The sequence below is a fragment of the Cordyceps militaris genome (genome assembly GCF_000225605.1).
Source record: "Cordyceps militaris CM01 unplaced genomic scaffold CCM_S00001, whole genome shotgun sequence".
Taxonomy (NCBI): domain Eukaryota; kingdom Fungi; phylum Ascomycota; class Sordariomycetes; order Hypocreales; family Cordycipitaceae; genus Cordyceps; species Cordyceps militaris.
The window spans coordinates 1608762-1624077 of record NW_006271969.1 but is presented as its reverse complement, the minus strand read 5'-3'; the positions used below and the strand labels follow the sequence as shown (position 1 = coordinate 1624077).

Below are 15316 nucleotides of genomic sequence, written 5' to 3'. Positions count from 1 at the left end.
GCACAGTAATAAGTACAAAATCGGTCAGCTAAATAGGCAGGTAGTCTTGCCCGTTTCCCGGTAGCCATAATTCTTGTTCTCTTAACACAAAATTGCCAGATGACTTCTTCGATCAAACACCAGCAATGGTGGAGTTCTAAGGCACCAGGCGTTCGAACATTCAGCAATCCGAATCCGAGTGCAGAACTCATCATCGAGTAGTCTGGCGGCCATAATTTTCGAAAAAGGGGGCAAGCCTATAGCTTCTTAGCTATTCGTTTTTTTCAAACCCGGTATTCGTGTTTGTATTTTGCTGTGCTATATGTATCTCCAGCGTGCTCATTCTACTTGCTTCTCTCCACAGAGCTCGCACTTCACAATTCGGCAAAAGCTTGAAAAAATAAGAGTCCCCCAACTAGATGCAAATTATCTCCGAAAACTCCCAAAGACGCCGCTATGATGTATACAACCGATAAAAGTAGGCCACGCAGGATCCCGGAGCTTTAAGCACCTTCGCTGCCAAACTCGTTGGTCCAGTCGATTTGTTTCGCGACATCATCCTTTGACACGGTCGGGTGTGAGTCATCGAGGGCTACCTGAAAGTCTTGCAGAGCAACATCGGGGGCGAGTAGCTCCTCCGACTTGACATCGTCGTAGGTCATTTCAATCTTTTCAGCGTCACCCGGTGAGCACGGCGTCAGCATGCGGTTACCGTCCTTCATGACCTAGTCACTGCGTGTTAGCATTCCTTATCTGAGCGTGAAGGGGTGTTGCCGACTAGGAGATACGTACTGCTTTGAAATGTGTAGCCTGCAAAATCTTGCGGACCGGCCGCATCAGGGCATGCTGGACGACGTTGGCAATGTCGCTGCCGGAGAACCCGTCTGACCTTGAAGCGAGGGTGTTGTAGTCGCTGGACTGCAGCGCCGTGTCCGTGTCGCCGATGGCGAGCCTGAACATGCGTGCGCGCCCGTTGATGTCGGGCAGGCCAATGTGCACGCGCCGCTGGAAGCGTCGGCGAATGGCGGCGTCGAGCTGCCAGGGGATGTTGGTGGCGCCGAGGACGAGAATGCCCTTGCTGTCGTTGCCGACACCGTCCATCTGTACCAGAATCTCCGTCTTGATACGCCGCGAGGCTTCCGACTCACCCTCACCACGCGGGCCGCAGAGGGCGTCGATCTCGTCAATGAAGATGACTGAGGGTTTATTTTCTCTCGCCATGGAGAATAACAACTTGACGAGTCTGGGGGACTGTTAGCAAGCACGCATTACCCACATATATGTATTGAGCAGAGCAGCTAACCTTTCACTTTCACCCATCCACTTGCTGACCAGGTCCGAACTGCTTATACTGAAAAATGTGCTGTTTGCCTCGGTCGCGACAGCCTTGGCGAGATAACTCTTACCAGTACCAGGCGGACCGTATAGCAGGATACCCTTCCATGCTTGTCGCTTGCCCTGGAAGAGGCTGGGGAATTTGATGGGGAGCACGACAGCCTCCTTGAGCGTTTCTTTGGCAGCCTCGAGACCCGCAATGTCCTCCCACCGCACATTCGGCCGCTCTTGCAGAATTGCGCCGGACAGCGCGTTTCTCAGCTTCTTGTTATCATCGTCGTCATTCGCACCCTTGGCTTTGCCGCCCGCGCTAGTGCCATTGGCTCCCATCAGGCCCTTGCCGCCGTTGGAGTTGTTGTCGGCCTCGGCCTGCAGGAACTGCTTCAGCTTCTCGGCGCGGTCGAGGTACGTCGCCATCTTCTCCTGCATGGTGGCCTTGAGCGCCTTGTTCTTCTCCCACTTGAGGGCCTTTACCCAGAGCTCCATCGATGACATGTACAGGTCAAAGGCCTTTTGGTACTCCTTGTTGTGGTCGGCCGCGATGGCCTTTTGCACCTCGGCGATGGCACGGTCTCGGAAGTTTGTCGACATTGTGGCGCGGGGCGGGATGTCACCGCGTGCGTCGTGCAGGGGATAGGTAATTCGAGTTGCGCCGCGCAGGGAAGGAAGTGAATGAGCACCGGCCTAGGGTTGACTCGCGAGTAGGAGAGCTCAATGTTGCTGGATGTTCAGTTTGGCGTCTGCCTGAAATCTCAAGTTGTCACCCTGTCTGTGGCTGCCAACCATCAACATTGGCGGGGTAACTAACATGTACCTACCGGGGCGACTCCAACACCGCCCATAGCGGGGCAGTATTTGGGGTGCGAAAGCCATGGACTGGAGCAGAGCAGAAACAAATTCGCTCCTCAAGTTGCTTCCGTACTATTGACTTATCAATCGAAACAAATTTTGATCTTTGGGGAAAGAAGACCTGCGGTCATTCATTGTCATGGCTCAAGCGCGAGCTCGCCTTCAGGCCCTCTCAGAGGAGTATCAAAAACTTCAACTTGGCAAGTGAATCGCAACACATCAGAGGCGACTCCTTCTAACGGCCATTTTCAGACCTTCAATCCTCTGTTGACTCGAGACAAAAGCTCGACGGACAGCGCCAAGAAAATCTCAGCGTGCAAAAGGTGCGGCCCCAAACAGGGGAAATTCACGTGAACTCAAGCTCATCCTATGTAGGAATTCGAGACGCTTGATGAGGACGAGACCATCTACAAACTTGCCGGTCCTGTTCTCCTGAAACAAGAAAAGTTTGAAGCTGACAACACCGTCAAGGGAAGACTGGATTTTATCAGTAACGAGATGTAAGACAGCTCATCTTCTATGCGGCATTGACCCGCAGCAGCTCACACGTGCAGGTCGCGACTCGAGACGCAAATTAAAGAAACCCAAGGAAAGATTGATAAGAAGCGAACAGAAATTATCCAGCTCCAAACGGCGGCCCAACAAGAGGCTGGGAGCACGGGTGGGCAGTGAGGGCCGACTCGGTTAGCTTAGAAGGAGAGCATAAATCCAAAATTAATTTCCAGATTCCAAGTTATACAGACTTGATCTAGTAATGTGGAAGTACTATATGAACGAGCTATTACTTTAGCATAAAGTGCGCTGGTAGTGGTTACCTTACAAAACCTGCGTTGGTAGCCGTTGAAGATAGTTACAATAATCTTGCTGAATTGTGCTCAAAGTAGACTAGCATAATATCGACTTGAAGGGGATTTTATAATTTATGTTTATTCCAAGGCGGAGAGCTTGCCCAAACGTCAATCGCTAACTAGCCCCGTCAGATGCATAGATATCTAGCGCATGGGGGAGAGGAGGCATCGGGCTAAGAAACAGTTGGCTTGCTGGTAGCATCAACGCATGGCAGCAGTTTCATCGCATGGCAGCAGTTTCATGTCATGGCAGGTGCTGACTACCTCCTCGGCCGACTGCTGGTGGGTTTGGAGGGGTAGCCAAGTTCCAGCTCGGTGCCTGGATGAAATAGTAAATCATACTGGAATAAAATAAGAAGGATGGAAACAATGAAAAATATCATAGTAAAAGGGATGGGAGTAGAAGTGAAAAAAAATAAAAATAATAGAATCCAGTAAAGAGTCAGGTCAGAATAAGAAGTATGTAGTAATCCATTCAATATATAAAGTCGGGTATTACATCACTGACCAGCGGCTCATTTTGTCACCCTGGTGGCGCGACACCAGCTCTGCAGCTACCCCTCCACGTCCACCATCACTCATTTTTCAGCATGGACGCCTCCTCGCGGCCCGGCAGGCCGCCGAGCATCCCGGAGCTCGTGACGCAGGCCGAAAATTTTGCATTTAATGTCAACATTCCGCTGCGGCACTGGATACGAACCGCCGAGACACTCTGTCAAGAGGTACGGTGCCCCAAGATGCGGCGTGCTAGCCTCAACCGTTATACTAACCTCGCCGTCTAGGCCGCGTTTGCCATGTCCGACAGTGATTACGGCCGAGCCTACATGATGCTATATCGACACTCTATTCTCGTACTGAATTACATGTCGACGCATCCAGAGTACAAAGACCCCCTCGGGCGCAAGTCTGTCAAGGCCCTCCAAGCCCGCATCGGCGATGTTATTCAAGAGTTGGAGATGCTCAAACCCGCTATTGAGGGCAGCCGCCAAGAATGGGAGCGGATGAAACCAGCGAAGCCACGACATTCCATATCGACCGATGGCGCAGGATCCTCTTATCCTGGGTACGCATCACGAGCCGCCCGAGATCCGACCCTGCAACGCCAGACGACCGTCCTCGACGCCGCGGAGCACCAAGACTTGGCCGTGGACCTGGCCCAGGAAGAGGTCGAGCGCCGAACCCGTGTGCGTCGGACGAACAAAGACAGCTACAAATCGAGGACTACATCGCTCCGACCCTACTTTGACAGTTGGCGAAATGACTATCTTGGCAAAACGGACGATGTTGATTTGCAGCAGCAAATGGCAGCAGTCCGCAACAACCTGGATCGCAACGCCGAGGCAGCCAACGAAGCTGGTCATAATAACCAGGGCCTATCTGATTCGGGACGGTATCATTATCCCTCTGTTTCCAAATCACGCCCAATCGATCTTGAGCGGGAGCAGCACCCTGTCGTGCCACCAAAATTCCCGGCTCTAGTCCCGGAGCGCCCACCAAAGGAACCAACCCGCACATGGCAGGCAGGTGAAGAGCCGCCTGTACCTCCACCAAATTACAACCATTCATCCAGACCGACAATACCACCAAAGGCGCCCCTGTCTGCACCGGTAGTGCCCAAGAAGGAGCGACTTACGTTTAAGCCTGGTGCCTACCTGGAGAATGGAGACCCCATCCGGTCCATGTTTATACCTAGCAAACTTCGAAGGACATTTCTAGAAATTGCCGCGAAGAATACAGCTGCAGGACTGGAAATGTGTGGGATTCTCTGCGGAAGCCCGGTCAATAATGCACTGTTTGTGCGCTGCCTCATCATTCCGGACCAAGTATGCACCTCGGATACCGTGGAGACGGTGAATGAAGGCACACTGGCCGAGTACTGCATGAACGAAGATTTGCTCGTGCTCGGGTGGATTCACACACACCCGACGCAGACTTGCTTCATGAGCTCCCGGGATTTGCATACGCACGCTGGGTACCAGATCATGATGGCAGAAAGCGTGGCTATTGTTTGCGCGCCCAAATTCAAACCATCGTATGTAAAGTGAAAATACGGTGCTGGCTGCCCACTTTGACTAACGCGCAGTAGATATGGCATTTTCAGGCTGACGCACCCGCCCGGGCTAAATCATATCCTCGATTGCAAGCAAACGAGTACCTTTCATCCTCACTCACTCGACAATCTGTACTGCGAGACGGAGCATCCTACCGGGCATGTGTACGAGAGCGACAAGATGCCGTTTGAGGTGAAGGACTTGAGAACGCAATGAGCAATGCAGAAGTTTGAGACTTGGAATCTACAGCGCTTTATAATTGTAATTCATGTCAAGGCAGTTTGGCAGTTCGAGCTTTGATATAGTTACGATATACAGGGCAAGAGAGGTTTGCAAGCTTATCAAGGTACGAATTATCGAGTCCATAGATGGGGACTGGTACTGCGGTGTCACTCCCCAATACGTTCTGCCTCGGCTGAAACGTGTCGTTTTATATTACCAACATGGACATGCTGTTGGTCAAGGCATAATTTGCTTGCGACAGTACTGAAATGATTATAAATTAATTAACATTCATCACTTATGGTGTAGCTGACCTTGTTACAGTGCGACGCCCCACTCGTGGTACAGTGCAACCTGCAACTCAAATCCCTTGATCAAATTGCGGTCCGGTGTGCCTTGTTTCCAGTGGGCTGTTCATTATAAGTGATATTAAGCGCTGATATATCTCAGTAGGTAGGCATTTTTGCCTGTTCAGTGGCACCTGCAAAGACGCTAGAGTTTCGAGTTTAGGCGCTGCAAGCCACAATGATTCGCTGCCACCCATCGCTGGACAAAGGAGACAAGGGAAACGTCAGGGGAATGAAACATTACAGCGCATCGCTATTCGGATGCGTGATCAAGGTCAGTTTGTGTCGAGGGCGGTTAAAAAAAAAACTAGAAATACCATTGCCCGTCTTTCCTCCTTTTCAATTTCTCATCCATTCTTTGTCATTCTTTTTCATTCATTCTTTTGGGTTTCCTCTTGTCACTCACTTATTACAGACAGGGAAAGGTTGCTGCTCCACTACAACAAACGCCCGAATCAACGAACTCACAAGAGAGGCATCTAACACTGTGAGACACCCCCAGAAGCCAGTCTCTTTTTTATTTTTCTTCTCCTCTTGCATCAACACCCAGAAAACGCCATGAAGCTTACTCGAGCGCTTCCCGCCGCTATCTTGCCGCTCACGGCCGCCGCCGCGACCTCGGCCGCGGACATAATCAAGATCGTCGCGCCCGGCTCCGTCCAGTGCGCGGCCGCCGCCGCGCCCGACTGCCGGACCGCCGATCAGGCGGCCCCCTTTCTCATCGACAGCATGGCCAAGTACGAAGTCCTTACGTACAACGAGATCGCTGCCGTGCTGTCCCTCATGGCCTTTGAGTCGGTCGATTTCAAATTCAAGCACAACGTCAGCCCCGGCCGCCCCGGCCAGGGCACCGCCAACATGCAGATGGACAAGTTCAACCTCGAGTACGCCAAGTCGCTGCCCGGGGTCAAGGACAAGGTGGCGGACGTGAAGTCGGTCGACGGCCTGGACAAGGACAAGCTCAACGAGATCCTGGCCCTCGTCACCCCGGACGAGTACAACTTTGGCAGTGGGCCGTGGTTCTACGCGACAAAGTGCGGCAGCGCGCATGCAGCGCTCGTCGCCGACCTGGACAAGGGATTCGAGGCGTACATGCAGTGCGTGGGAGTGACCGTGACGCCAGAGAGGAAGGCGTACCTGACGCGTGCGAAGCAGGCATTTGGATTGGCTTGAGCTTGCCCCTGTGAGCTGCTTGTTATGGTTTGGGGGAGAGGGCAGGGGGTTCTTGGTGTATACTAGATCTCTTGTTCATTGGCTTGTTTACACATGGGTGAATATACTCGCAGTGCGAGGACATTTTGTGCCGTTGTACAACACATGCCAGTCACCTTTGATGTGACCGTCGTATAGCTTGAATCCGAAGAGGCAATTTTCTCAAAAATATCACCGACAGTTGTGGCTACGTGGCCTTGCAAGAGAGGTTCAACAGAAGGAAATAAGTAAAATAAACTTTGCGGGCATGATCAAGCTGGCGGCTGAACTAGATCATCTAGTGGCGCTCCTCGATCCGAGCCTAGCGTGATCTCGAACCCTACAACCCTTTTACTCTCCAAGGGTCTAGCTCTGTCGGCATCTATTCTCAAGCCTAACAATAAAGGGGGAAAGTTCACTTTTTTTCGCCATTTTTTTTTAATATTATGTGAGGAAAACTTGTCCAAGTCTCTGCCGCCACCTAGTGATAAGAAGCGAACGAGCGAGGCGCCAGCTACTTAGACTTTACACGCCGCTGTAAGAGAAGTTAAAAAGAAGAATAATAATGAATTTTGTTTTTTTTTCGCTTGCAGGCAGGCGTATAACTAGCCCTCGTCCCCCCGCCTGAAGCAATGTCTACTCATAGTCCTTGCCGTCAACACCCTCCACCCGCAACCATGAAGCTTCACTCGACCCTTTCCGCCGCCGCCGCCCTACTCGGCGCCGCCACACCGACCCTCGCCATATCCAGCCGGGTCAGGCTGCCCTACGCCACCTACCACGGGGTCCAACTGGGCAAGGGCATCACGCAGTGGCTGGGGATGCGGTACGCCGCGCCGCCGACCGGTGCCCGGCGCTTCCGACCGCCCGAGGAGCCCCTCGAGGAGACGGAGGAGCTGTCGGCGGCGGCGTACGGCGACCGCTGCCTCGTGACGGGCAGCGCGGCGGGCGCGGCGGGCCACAGCGAAGACTGCCTCTTCATCAACGTGTACGCGCCCAACGAGACGCGGACGACGGGCCCGTTCCTGCCCGTGCTCGTGTGGCTGGGCGGCGACGGCTACGCCAATGCGCAGACCGACGCCGACATCAACGCGACGGGCCTGCTGCAGGCCAACGACGGCAACTTTGTCGTCGTCACGTTCAACCACCGCCTCGGCCCGTACGGCTTCCTCGCCAGCGGCCACACGCTCGGCACCAACAACGGGCTCCGCGACCAGGTCCGCGCCCTCGAGTGGGTGCGCCGCTTCATACGCCGCTTCGGCGGCGACCCGGAGCAAGTCACCCTCGGCGGCTCCGGCATCGCCGCGCAGTACGTCATGGCGCACCTCATCATGCACAAGGACGACAGCCCCCACTTCAACGCCGTCATTGCCGAGTCGCCCTCGTTTGCGCCGATGCGCGACCTCGACGAGGCCGCCACCGAGTACCACCGCTTCGCGCAGCAGCTCGGCTGCGAGCGCAACAGCAGCAGCAGAAGCCACAACGCGACCGCCGCCGCCGCCTCGCTGGCCGCGCGGTTGGCGATTGGCGACGACGCCAAGACGCTCGCGTGCCTGCTCGCGCTCGATGCCGACGCCATCCAGGAGGCGAGCCGGCAGCTGGCGCTCTCGACGGTGCACGCGGCGCCGTGGGACCGGTGGGTGCCGGTGATCGACCACGACCTCGTCTCGAAAACGACGTCGCAGAGCCTCGCGGCGGGCCACTTTGCGCGGGTGCCGTTCCTGTTTGGCAGCACGGTGGCGGCGCCCGGGACGGCGTTTGCGTACCGCAACCGGTCGAGCACCGACTCGGTGACGAGCTTCATGCACGACCTGTACCCGTTCCTGCAGGCGGCGGACCTCGCCGAGATGGAGGCGCTGTACACGACCAGCGCGTGCGGCGGCGGCGGCGGCGATCCGGCCTGCTTCCAGAACATCCTCGCGCGCATCGACCAGGACCTGCGGTACACGTGCCCGACGCTGGCGGCCGTGGGGCGGCTGCGCGACGGGGGCGTCAAGGACGCGTACCTGTATTCCTGGGACGTGGACGGCGCCGACGACACGGACGGCGACCTCGGCGCGCACCAAAACACAGAGGCCGCCGCCCTTTGGGGGGGCACCGCCGCCGCCGCCGCCGTGCCCAACAGCTACCGGCGCGGCGGCGCCAACGAGGCCGTGCCGCTCGTCAAGCAGCGGTACTGGGCCAACTTTGTGCGCTCGCACAACCCCAACCGGGCGCACAAAAAAGCCAAGGGCGGCAAGAACGAGGTCAAGGTCGGGGAGCGCGTCGTCGGCCTGGCCAAATGGGGCAGCTGGTCGCCGGGAAAACGCACACGCCTCGTGTTGGGAAACGGCGGCGTGACCGGGGAGAAGAGCACGGCGCACCTCAGGTTCAGCTGCACGTTTTTCGATCGCATGGCGCCGCGGATGCGTGTCTAAGTGGTGGTGCGACCAAGGTTGCGACGAAGTTTGGGGGATTTCAGAACAGATTGGATCCTTCTCTTTTGTTTGTTTTGAATTGGAGTCGTTTTCTTTTCTTGATTTTGAAAATGGTGTGTAAAGTAGTATAAGTTGTTTAGATACCAAATCCCGGGATGAGAATAGCAAGCGAATGTTATCTGGCTGGACAACGACGCCATCTTTTAATGGAAACAAAGGGTACAAGGTATAGTATGTTGAAAGGAATCTAAGCTATAGTTTAATATAATTTAAAAGATAAAGATATTTTAATATAGTATTAAAATCTAGACACGTTTCTAAGCTTTTTGGAAAATGGAAGGAAGGGAAGAATACGAGTTGCGAAATGCCGGCGGAGTCCCTAGCCCTTACGAAAAGTTCTAGAAGGCAAGTAGCTTTTGTGAGGGTAGTAATTAATAGACTTGTCGAGATCATTACAATTATTAACGTTATCGTTATTAGTTCCGTCACTATCGGTAGCTTTTAAGTGCAATGCGAGTAGGGTGACAGTGTATAAGCAAGGAAGGGAACGAGGCCTATAAAGTGTTACTTTTACATCTATACAATTGATTCAGTGACCAGATCCCAGAAATGTCACGGATGCACGTTGTTGAATGCATATATTTCGCAAGAGAGGACCTTTGGCCAAATTGACTTTTATTTGGCACTCGAAGCATCCCTCCACAAGTGCACCATCGCTTATTCGTTGAACCTGGTACTAGAAATCGACTTGCGATCAGAGAACATATCTGACGAGTGGACTGCGGTCTCCCATCTCCACCAGCTGCGCATCCGAGTACATGGCTCGAATCTCGTCTTCGTCCAAAGCATCTCTTTGGCGATTGATCTTGCTCAATGTGACTCGCATTACCACCGTGGCCAGGATTGCGACCACGACCAGCGCGAGGCACATCCCATAGCCGATCCAGTAATGAGGAGCCTGGGATGCAATGAATATGTTTGAAGCTGTGTGATGGAAGGTTAGCTCGTGAAGCAAAGCTCGTCTTCCCACGTAAACGTACAGACGGCACCTCCCAGGTTGCCAAATCCCATCAGGAATGCCATGCCCACCGCTCTTTTCCAGGAAGGCGCAAGGTTGTTTGCGATCCAGGCTATCAAGCCGATGATGGCAGGGTACAAACCGCCTGTGATTAAGAACAACAGCGCATAGGTAAGCCCTGGAAGCCGAGGATGCGGTATCGCGAGCAGTCCAATAAATGCGACCGTTGACACTGCGTATGCACCTGTGATAAAGACCCAGCGGCATTTATAGCGATCCGCAAGCCGAGATACGACCACTGTGGTAAGCGCCCCGAAGAAGTACACGGGTATGGTGAGCAGCTGGGCATTTGCAGCAGAGTAGCCTTGGAACAATTGTCAGATTTCACTAGCGGTTCATGCAATAGGCCAACTCACCGAGCTGTCGGATAATGGTGGGAGCTGTGAATGTGAAGGCGTATATAGGAATCTGCCGCGTGGCCAGGATTAGACACGAGGAAGCGTAAAGATGCTTTGATTGCTTACCGAATGACCCCAATATATAAAAATGGATAGGTACAATTTCCAGTCAAGCATGGCTGCAATCAAGTACTTCCACTGAAACTTCTCGCCGGTGCCAACAATACCGGACTCGGTTCCAGAGTCATGTCGCAGGCGATGGATGACGATGGCTTTTTCATCGTCGCTGAGGAACTTTGCAGTTTCAGGAGAATCGGGAAGCACGAATGGAATGACGACAGCAACCACAATGGTCAGCAGCCCTGTCGTAGAGTTAGTCCTAGCTGATAGACGGACTGAAGTTGGCCTTGTTCGCTCACCCTCAAGGATGAAGATCCAGCGCCATCCCTCAAGACCTCCAATCCCATTCATCTTTGAGATGGCGAACGCGAGGATGCCAGAAAACGCCCCGGCAAGGGAAGCAGCAGCAAAGAAGATGCTCATTCTCGTCCTGAAAATGGTGTGAATCAGTTGGCGATGCTCGCCGAGGGCGCCGTAGATCCGGAGCACTTACTGGAGCTCGAATCTACAATACCACGTGGTCAAGAGATAGGTTGCGGCGGGGAACAGGCCGGCTTCGAAAAGACCGAGAACGAGCCGGGTAGCAATCAGGTGGGAGTACTGCCGGACGAGTCCTTGCAGCGTCATGGCCTATCGGGCGGATAAGTATGGTAGCGTAAGATATCATCATGGCTGCATGCTGAAGATCATACCGTGCCCCAACCAAGCATCATAATTCCGATCCACCGTGAAGGTGGCATGAGCTTAAGGACTATGTTGCTGGGCACCTCGAATAGGCTGTAGGTGAAGAAGAAGACCTATTTTGCATGGATTAGAGCACAAGACCACTTTTGAATCACAGAGTCGACGTTGTACCATCAAACAAATGTTGTATTGTTTGTCGGTCAATCCCATATCGGTATTCATGCCTGGATACAGATTGGCGTTAGCAAAGTCTGGCTGTTCGGTGCCGAAGCTGAGTGTACATGCCGGCTACTTTTGCGTTGCCAATGTTACCGCGATCCATGTACGACAGCAGGTAAGGAACGGCAAGGAAAGGCAGGATTCGCCAATCCATCTTTCGAAGGATTCTCCCGACTTCTTGTGGGTCGTGCATGGGGATCTACTTGTATATTAGTGTTGGTGATGGTACGAAGGAGCGGCTTGCAGTACTTCGTTGGACCTTTCTATGTGATCGATGTGATCCTTTGAAGGGTATCGGTCTGGAGAAGGGTGGGATGATGTCATCTTGTGCGATTCACGAGATTTGTCCTCAGCAAGTCAGGTGCGAAGTCCCAAGGCAAGGATTTCTAGAAACTTCAACGAATGGCCACCCACACCTTTTATACCGCGGGTATCGTCATCGTTAGTCGGGGGCTTCCCGGGGGCTACCCCGGTCAAGCTGTCACAAACCCCATGGGGAAAGGGAGCCGGGGGGGGGGGATTCTTTGGCGCAAAAGCGGACCAACGGCCCCTGTGGGGAGCGAGCAATAGGCTCCGGAAGATGCCGGCTGCTTGCTAGAAGTCATTCATTGTTTTATTACGCCCAGAGGAAGCCTAGGTAAAATCTCTCTATCCCAGCAACTCGCGTTGCACGTTGTTACTGCTTGCTAATGACTAACTAATTGACCAAGTGTTCGGAGTCCTATCCTATCTAAGCGGCCGAAGCGTCGCTAGTCTAGCTCATTGCTCGGTAATTGTCAAACATTCGTTGTTCATTCCATTGCTTGCCGGACACTAGCGTCCATGATTCGGACAAAATCCGCTCGGACGCGGGTCCGGTTTCATCTCGGCCACCAGAGAAGCCCCGCCATCGGCTCGGACACAGCTCCGCCATCGGCTCGGACACAGCCCCGACGGTGTATCTGCACGCGGACACAATTCCGACGGTGTTACACCCGCTGCCTGCTGCGGCAATCTACCAAGTAAACTGCTGTCGCAATTATTGATCAATGTGTTCCATCCCAGCAAAAAAACTGTTCCTGGTACGCCAAATTTGCTCTCTTCCGAGGCAACCACTCACACAATGACGCGCCCAAGTACGCTCAGAATTGGCAACATCTCCGCCGCAACAGGCGACAGCGCTACCTCTATGGAGCGAATGATCAAATACGGCAATGTGGACTTCATCACCGGCGACTGGCTCTCTGAGATGAACATTGCATGGAATGCCATCGTCAAGCAGCAAAATCCAGGTGCAGGCTACGAAAAGGGGTTTCTCGACCAGCTCACATCGAACCTTGATGAGATTGTCGCCAGAGGCATCAAAGTTGTCACAAATGCCGGTGCCCTCAACACCACTGCTCTTACGCGACACGTGCGTGAGCTGTGCAAGAGTCGCGGCCATGACGACGTTCGGGTCGCTGCGGTCCTGGGAGACGACGTCTCATACATGATTCACGACCCGGAAGACGGCCTGGACTATACCCATCTGGACCACGAGACTCGGAAGCTGGCCGACTGGGACCTCCAGCCCTTCTGTGGCGCCGCTTACATCGGGTGCAAGGGCATCGTCGCGGCGCTGGACTCGGGAGCGCAGATCGTGATATGCGGGCGCTGCACCGACGCGTCGCCCGTCATGGGTGCTGCCGCCTGGTACTTCAACTGGGCAGAGGACGACTACGACGCCTGGGCCGGCTCGCTGCTCGCCGGCCACCTGATCGAGTGCGGCGCCTACGTCTGCGGCGCAAACTTTTCCGGCTTCAAGGACTTCATGGGCGAGCTGGTCGATCTCGGCTTCCCGATTGCCGAGATTGACGAACGCGGACGGTGCGTCATCACATCGACGTCTGCAGGCGGTGGGCGGGTGACTGAGGACACGGTTCGGGCTCAGATCCTATACGAGCTCCAAGGCCACCTGTACTTGAATCCTGACGTCGTGGCTGATCTGGCACATGTCCAAGTCAAGGCAGAACCGGGGTCGCCGGGCAGAATCAGAGTTTCGGGCGCTATCGGTCTGCCTCCACCAGCGACGACCAAGGCAATGTTCGCGGCCCCTGGAGGTTATCAGGCCGAGGCAACGTTCTACATCAATGGTCTGGATATAGAAGCCAAGGAAGCGATGCTGCGCCGACAGCTGGATCACATTTTCAAGGACAGCAAGTTTTGCAAGCTCAGCATCGAGCGATACGGCAGCAAGACGGCCGATCCAGAGAGCCAGCAAGCAGGAACGGTTTTCCTCCGCATCTTCGCGCAGGCGAGAAACCTCGAGGACATCAGCTCCCGAAAGTTCAAGGACCCCATCTATGCATTGCGCTTGCAGAGCTATCCAGGGTACCACATGAACCTCGACTTCCGGACGATGGATCCCAAGCCGTTCATGGAAATATTCCCGACTGTGATTCCTCGGAACAAGATCAAGAACCAGGTCGAAATTTCTCCGGGACAGGTGATTGACATACCTCCTGTAAAGGTCACGGCAACCTACCCCGTGGAACGCCCGTCGTACGAGACTGTAAACCCTGTCGATCTCCTGAGCTTCGGGCCGACCCGGAGTGCACCTCTGGGCCATGTCGTGCACGCAAGATCTGGCGATAAAGCGGACAATTCCAACATCGGCTTCTTCTCCCGCTCTGCATATGACGACGAATACGAGTGGCTCAAAAGCTACCTGACGGTGTCTAGACTCAAGCTTTTGCTTGGTGACGATTGGCACAGAGGTGACGTGACACGTCGTGTTGAGCGTGTTGAATTTACAGGTCTGAGGGCAGTGCATTTGTAAGTACTCCCCCTTCTGCTATTTAATGGACGAGACTGAGGATTTCTCTAGTCGCATACTGGATAACCTTTCAGGGGGTATCGCCTCTTCGGACCGCATCGATGGACTTGGTAAAGGCATCGCAGAGTATTTGAGGAGTCGACACGCAGATATCCCAGTAAAGTTCTTGGAGAGAGGCTTGATCTAGAAGAGCAAGAGGTGATGACACTTCTAGGCAAAAGAGAGCGGCACCAGGGAGCTGTTAAATCAACAACATATACATACACCACGTGGTGTAGATTGATTGATGTATGACAGCAGAAGTCCACTGTAGTTGGTTTACGTGTACGTTGATCAACCGGGTTGACCAACGTGTATATCTGGTGTAGTTGATCGGAGCCCTGTCCCTACCATTGTATCATCCCTTTCCGACCACTCCTGCTTTTCCGCTCCAGGAACCGAAAAGCAGATCCATGCCCACCTAATCGAAACCCAGATTCATGTCAAACTGGGGCCACAATAGGGCATTTATATTGTCGTCATAATGACCCCCCAAGACTCTTTGTAGATCTTCGAAGCAAACCTGGTAGTTTTGGTCCAAGTCTGTGGCTGGGAAACTAAACAAGTCATCTTGGGGCAGCGCGAACAATGTGGGCTCATTTGGTTCCGGTTGAGCTTGAGGCGAGGCTGGCCGTCTCTCGCTCTTTCCTTGCGAAGAATTCATGTGGAAGTCCGAGGCATCAACGATGACGGCATCACATAACCGCCCGAATACATTGTGACACTCCCTCGCTGTATTCCACCGCTCCGAAAGCGCAACAAGGACTGTGGAGCAGGCCCTCGTGTCTGACACGATCTGGGAGAT

The 15316-nt window shown here is 53.9% G+C and overlaps 7 protein-coding genes across 7 annotated transcripts; 5 read left to right on the top strand and 2 right to left on the bottom strand.

The window, feature by feature from the left end:
- Nucleotides 1-482: 482 nt before the first annotated feature.
- Nucleotides 483-1905, bottom strand: CCM_00460 (vacuolar protein sorting-associated protein VPS4; the record flags this gene model as incomplete). Its single annotated transcript, XM_006665620.1, has 3 exons — nucleotides 483-704; nucleotides 772-1222; nucleotides 1283-1905. The coding sequence occupies 3 exons, from the start codon at nucleotides 1903-1905 to the stop codon at nucleotides 483-485; spliced, it is 1296 nt and encodes a 431-aa protein (XP_006665683.1).
- Nucleotides 1906-2028: 123 nt separating this feature from the next.
- CCM_00459 (prefoldin subunit 6, putative) lies at nucleotides 2029-2835 on the top strand (the record flags this gene model as incomplete). Its single annotated transcript, XM_006665619.1, has 5 exons — nucleotides 2029-2113; nucleotides 2167-2367; nucleotides 2416-2486; nucleotides 2539-2663; nucleotides 2718-2835. The coding sequence occupies 5 exons, from the start codon at nucleotides 2029-2031 to the stop codon at nucleotides 2833-2835; spliced, it is 600 nt and encodes a 199-aa protein (XP_006665682.1).
- A 766-nt stretch (nucleotides 2836-3601) lies between these two features.
- On the top strand, nucleotides 3602-5278 carry CCM_00458 (endosome-associated ubiquitin isopeptidase (AmsH), putative; the record flags this gene model as incomplete). The annotated part of the gene is made up of 3 exons (XM_006665618.1): nucleotides 3602-3733; nucleotides 3794-5043; nucleotides 5098-5278. The coding sequence occupies 3 exons, from the start codon at nucleotides 3602-3604 to the stop codon at nucleotides 5276-5278; spliced, it is 1563 nt and encodes a 520-aa protein (XP_006665681.1).
- Nucleotides 5279-6189: 911 nt separating this feature from the next.
- CCM_00457 (uncharacterized protein) lies at nucleotides 6190-6804 on the top strand (the record flags this gene model as incomplete). The annotated part of the gene is made up of 1 exon (XM_006665617.1): nucleotides 6190-6804. The coding sequence occupies one exon, from the start codon at nucleotides 6190-6192 to the stop codon at nucleotides 6802-6804; it is 615 nt and encodes a 204-aa protein (XP_006665680.1).
- A 650-nt stretch (nucleotides 6805-7454) lies between these two features.
- On the top strand, nucleotides 7455-9239 carry CCM_00456 (triacylglycerol lipase, putative; the record flags this gene model as incomplete). Its single annotated transcript, XM_006665616.1, has 1 exon — nucleotides 7455-9239. The coding sequence occupies one exon, from the start codon at nucleotides 7455-7457 to the stop codon at nucleotides 9237-9239; it is 1785 nt and encodes a 594-aa protein (XP_006665679.1).
- A 754-nt stretch (nucleotides 9240-9993) lies between these two features.
- On the bottom strand, nucleotides 9994-11871 carry CCM_00455 (MFS nicotinic acid transporter Tna1, putative; the record flags this gene model as incomplete). The annotated part of the gene is made up of 9 exons (XM_006665615.1): nucleotides 9994-10223; nucleotides 10280-10621; nucleotides 10674-10725; nucleotides 10782-11017; nucleotides 11075-11205; nucleotides 11269-11405; nucleotides 11468-11572; nucleotides 11631-11683; nucleotides 11745-11871. 9 exons carry the CDS (start codon nucleotides 11869-11871, stop codon nucleotides 9994-9996), a joined length of 1413 nt encoding a protein of 470 aa, XP_006665678.1.
- A 629-nt stretch (nucleotides 11872-12500) lies between these two features.
- On the top strand, nucleotides 12501-15214 carry CCM_00454 (DUF1446 domain protein; the record flags this gene model as incomplete). Its single annotated transcript, XM_006665614.1, has 5 exons — nucleotides 12501-12530; nucleotides 12583-14452; nucleotides 14547-14582; nucleotides 14636-14760; nucleotides 15020-15214. 5 exons carry the CDS (start codon nucleotides 12501-12503, stop codon nucleotides 15212-15214), a joined length of 2256 nt encoding a protein of 751 aa, XP_006665677.1.
- Between the last annotated feature and the right edge of the window lie 102 nt (nucleotides 15215-15316).